The 5,424-nt window shown below is 31.3% G+C and overlaps 1 protein-coding gene across 1 annotated transcript in view; it reads left to right on the forward strand.

Moving 5' to 3' along the window:
- LOC107158722 (probable ubiquitin carboxyl-terminal hydrolase FAF-X) overlaps positions 1 to 5,424 on the forward strand; it is a 119,284-nt gene that overhangs the window by 51,396 nt on the left and 62,464 nt on the right. The window contains exons 17-20 of the mRNA XM_048797401.1: positions 276 to 618; positions 1,775 to 1,870; positions 2,334 to 2,545; positions 4,112 to 4,352. Of these exons, the coding sequence (XP_048653358.1) occupies positions 276 to 618; positions 1,775 to 1,870; positions 2,334 to 2,545; positions 4,112 to 4,352 (892 nt within the window). The remainder of the gene's footprint in view (positions 1 to 275; positions 619 to 1,774; positions 1,871 to 2,333; positions 2,546 to 4,111; positions 4,353 to 5,424) is intronic.

The raw sequence follows: 5,424 nt of genomic DNA on the forward strand, positions 1-5,424 counted from the left end.
TATATATATATATATATATATATATATATATATTTTTTTTTTAGTAGTTATTGATGGACCTTTATTTGTTTATATGTAGTGCTGAGAATTGAACTCAGTTCCTCATACATAGTAGACAAGCACTGTACCACTGAGCCATGACTCCAGCCCCAAGAATTATTACTTTTTATGATGTGGTTAAAATTTGATGTATGTTATTTTATGCATATAAGAATAACATACTTTTGAAGGTAAAGTTTTGTGAATCCTAATCAGCTTATTTATCTTTTCCCAAGATTTTTATTAAAGGATGGCCAGCTGTGGCTCTGTGCTCCCCAGGCAAAGCAAATATGGAAGTGCTTAGCACAGAATGCAGTTTATCTTAGTGATCGTGAAGCCTGTTTTAAGTGGTATTCCAAGTTAATGGGGGATGAACCAGACCTAGATCCTGATATTAATAAGGACTTTTTTGAAAGCAATATACTTCAGCTTGACCCTTCTCTATTAACGGAAAATGGAATAAAGTGTTTTGAAAGATTCTTCAAAGCAGTTAATTGTCGAGAAGGGAAACTAGTAGCAAAAAGAAGAACCTATATGATGGATGACTTAGAATTAATAGGATTGGACTACCTTTGGAGGGTAAGTAAAAAATAGTAACTTTTGTTTGTAAACATTGTACCCAAAGTAGTTTTTTTTTTTAGTCATAGAATCTCATTTTTATTACATGTCTTTATGTGGTTTTGATGCTTACAGAGAAATTCAAGAAGGATGCAGTTATTTATCTTTAGCTTCTTGTTAGGTACCTACTATTTGTCATGCATATCCCTGCCCACTTTTTTTTTCTTTGTTCTTTCTTCTGTTAACCACTTGGGATCTTTCTGTTCACTTTAGAACCATCTTTTATCTTCCCCAATGAAAAATTATCTCACCTACTTTTATTTAATATGATAAATACATCTTAAAGTTTTTAAAATTCATTTAATGCCACAGTAAACAAATAGATGAGATGACTATTATTAGGAAGTGTTTAAAGATATTTATTGACAATTTAACTTGATTTATTTAAAAAGCTACAGAATAAATATTATATGCTACTTAAAATTAACTTTCTCACTTTGATAGAATAAATACATGGATGTATTTTCTCATTGCCTTCTCTTAACATCTAATCTGTTTTATTTTAGCTGACATGACTTTGGGAATTTATGTGTTCTATAAGCGAACTTTAGCTAGACTAAGATATTTTTTATCATGTTCCATTTTCAAGTTGTTTTAACTTGAAAATAACTATGAATAAATGATAACAAGTTAGTAAAAGTTTTTTAAAATTGTCTATTAAATTGCTTTTTTCCCTTAATTTCCCATTTTACCCTTATCGAATTCTTACTAGATCATCCTTGAAAAATACCAAGGATTCAAAACATAGTTTAAGAATACTACTCGTTTATTAGAATCGATATGTATTTACAAAAGTTTCAGGAGGTTTTAAGTTGCAAAGTAGTGTAATAGTGTTTTATGTTAAACAAAATTTTTTAAACATTTTTATTTGTATTACTACTTATAAACTTCACAAGTTGGCAAACAAATTGCCAAGTGGTGTTGGTCAAAGTACTTTGTGTCCTTTTGTTTTCTTTATTATTCAGAAAACTGAATTTTACATTACTTTAGTTTGTTTAAAATCAATATCCTTAAATTATTGAAGGTTATATTTATAATAATTGAGTGTGATTTAAATTTAAGTGCCAAATTAAAATATCTCAGTAGTTTTAATGCTGAAATCTTTTTTTGGAATTAGGTTGTAATTCAGAGTAATGATGACATTGCCAACAGAGCTATAGGTCTTCTTAAAGAGATATACACAAACCTTGGCCCCAGATTACAGGTCAATCAGGTGAGAAATAAAGTAAAACCTTCACTGCTATTAGGTTAAAATAATTATGTGGTTAGTGTGTTAACCTCTTTAACTTGTTGCCAACTTTAACTAAGTTGCCAAGTATATATAACCCACATTTTTTCCTGTACAGTGCCAATAAAAGATAGTGTCATCATAATTAATCTTAGATGATTAGAATTGTTTGAATGTATTATTAGTTGTAATATGTTGAAACTGCCAAAATTTAAATTTGCATCTGGACTCAGATGGGCTTTGGGGTTTGTTTTGTTTAGTTTAGAAAATAATTGTTTTTTTTAATATTATTGAGGTTTTTTTTTTTTTTTTTTTTAGGAATCTTAGATTTCATTATAGTTAGAAATGATCACAATTGAGAGTTATCTTTATATTAAAATTTCACTGTCTTTAATTAGATTACATTGTGAGCAACTTGAACTATCTTTATTTGGCTCATTATTTAAAGGTGGTTATACATGAAGACTTCATTCAATCTTGTTTTGATCGATTGAAAGCCTCATATGATACATTATGTGTTTTGGATGGTGACAAAAACAGTATTAATTGTACAAGACAGGAAGCCATCCGAATGGTTCGAGTATTAACTGTTCTAAGGGAATACATAAATGAATGTGACAGCGATTATCATGGGGAAAGAATGATTCTACCTATGTCAAGGTTTGTGAGAAACTGGTCTATTGCTAATTTGCAATTATTTTATATTTTTCTTAGACTTTACTTAGAAATGCAATAATATATTATTTTAGGATGCATGTCAAAATGGTCTGCTTTTATTTTTGTGTATAATTTGGACAAGCATTATTATTTATTAGTTAGTTTTCTCTTTATTTTTTCAAATTGTTTTAATCCATTCAGTATGCCATTAATTTTTCAATTTGTTTTATTTTTACATTGACACTGTGAAAATTAAATTTTTGTCAGGTGTGGTCAAATTTAACTTGTAATCCTAGCTATCTAGAAAATGAGGCAAGAGGATGGCAAGTTCAAGGGCCAGCAAGGGCAACTTAAAGCCAGTCTCAAAATAAAAATGAGAAAAGGCTAAGATATAGCTGATGGGTTGAATGCTTGCCTAGCATGCTTAAGGCTCTGAATTCAATCTCCTGTACAACAAAAAAAGAAAGGAAAGTAGGAAAAATTATTAAGAGCTACTTATGCAGCGGATAATACAAACAGTAGTTTAAATTATCTTTGTTGAAATTTCTTTAAGTTTAAGAGGATCAAAAGTTCAAAACTATCTCAAAAGGGTAGGGATGCAGCTCAAGTAATTAAAGTACCCCTGGGTTCAGTCGCCAAGTACCAAAAGGAAAAAATTCTGTAAAGTAAATTTGATATTGATAGTTGTATTTTTGACATCATAAATTGAAGAAGTACAATTTCTGTGCCATGTGATATAAATTTATATTATACATTTTCATTAAGCAAATTTCTTAATAATTAAGCCTTTCTAGTTTTGAGCACATTTAACATATATAAAAGGGAAGATAGCTTTTTGAATGTTATTTTTAAATTTTGTATAATTAGTAGTTAGAAGGGCTTATAATTATAATGTGATGGAATTTTTTAAGACCTGTTTAATGAAAACATGCATTTTAACTTTTTTGTTGATATAGATTGAGTACCAAACCCCAAATTCAGAGTGCTTCAAAATCCAAAACTTTTTGACTGTGACATGTGCATAAGAGGAAAATTATATATGAATTTATATATATATGAGGTCAAAAAACACAGATACACTAAAGATACTACATTAAAATATTTGTAAATAAGTTCTGTGAAACCTAAATGAATTATGCGGTTAGATTCGTGTCCCATTACCCAGATACATCATTATGTATGTGCAGATATTAAAAAATGAAAATATTAAAAGCCCCATTCTGTGACTCTCTGGAGTCTGTTATTTTGGATAAGGCAGCTTGTATTTTCACCTTTAAAAATAATCTTTAATGATTTGAGTTTTTGTAGGTCAAAAATAACAAATATTATTTGTGTCACAAGTTAGAAATATTTTATTCTTATCTATAGAGATAAGATTTGCAATATAGTATATGATAGTTTACATGTACAGCTTAACAAAAGCTAACATTAGTCTCAGTATTCTGAAATAAATTATTGAACCTCCATTCTCGTACTAAATAAGAAAATACTAAAGTCTCAGCTTTATTTTTTTGGCAGTCAGCTAAATGCTTCATTTTTCAATTTTTTGCTTAATTTTTTTTTTTCTAGAGCATTTCTTGGTAAACATCTCTCTCTCGTAGTTCGATTTCCAAACCAAGGCAGACAAGTTGATGATTTGGATATACTGTCTCATATGAATGATACAGTTGGTTCAGTACGTCGATGTATTCTCAATCGTATTAAGGCCAATGTAGCCCATACAAAAATTGAACTCTTTGTAGGTGGTGAGCTAATAGATTCTGAAGATGACAGAAAGCTAATTGGACAATTAAACTTAAAAGATAAATCAGTAAGTACATAAACTTTTCGAATGTTCACCCAAAATATTTAATTTTTTATTATCAGTAAAAGTGTCACATTTAACTGTTATTTGCATGTCTCTGTATTGATATCTATGCATAACTTCAAATAAGGTAGATGTCTCAGAACTTCCATTAGAAATATGGTATCCTCCTATATATATGGGTTGCATCTTTACACATTTGTCCAATAATAAATGAAAGCAATTAAGAAAAAATGGCACCTATTTTGAAAAGAATATGTACAAACTTTTTTGTCGTTATTCTCTAAATGGTATAAAAACTTACATATCATTTACATTGTATAAGATATTGTAAGAAATTTATTAGAGATGAGTTGAAATATATAAGGAACTAGCATTTATGAAACTTGATATCATAATTTGAGGAACAAGAACCAATCCTTCAAGGATGTTAAGGGAGGATTATCCAGGGAGTTATGATAAATAGTACCATTTTTATTTTTTATTTTTATTTATTTATTTATTTTTAGTTGTAGTTTGTTGAGAGCCACAGCCGAAGGGGCCCCAGCAAACTGCCAGTTGCCAGCAAACTTCCAGCTGCCAGCTGATGATTGGCTCACAGCGGCCCCAGCAACTTCTAGCTGCCAACTGATTGGCTCCTCTGTGGTGATGCTCATTGGGCTGTTTCCCCGCCCTTTCAGACCACGGAGCTGCTCATTGGGGGGCTTTTTGGCTCCGCCCACACAACCCAGCCAATCAGCCTCAAGAGCAGGAGGAGTTGGGGAGGTTGAGAGGCTTGTGGGAAGCCGGTGGTGGCAGTTGGGGTCTGAGGGTTTTTCCTGAGGAGCTGTGTGGTGTGGTGTGTGTTCTAAAAATAAAGTCCGTTTCTTTTGACAAGTGGCTCCTGAATTGTGCCCAGCCAGACTGCGGCATTTCGCCTAGTCGTCTCCTTGCAAAATTCCTCATTGGCAACCTTCCATAACAGGTATTGTCCTCCATTTAGCACAGCTTTACACATATTAGCCCAATCTGCTGGCGTCATGTTCAAGTTGGTAATGGATTCGACCATGCTTACAGTGAAGGGTGCTTGAGGACCATA

This window comes from Marmota marmota, unplaced genomic scaffold (genome assembly GCF_001458135.2).
Source record: "Marmota marmota marmota unplaced genomic scaffold, marMar, whole genome shotgun sequence".
NCBI classification, from domain to species: Eukaryota; Metazoa; Chordata; class Mammalia; order Rodentia; family Sciuridae; genus Marmota; species Marmota marmota.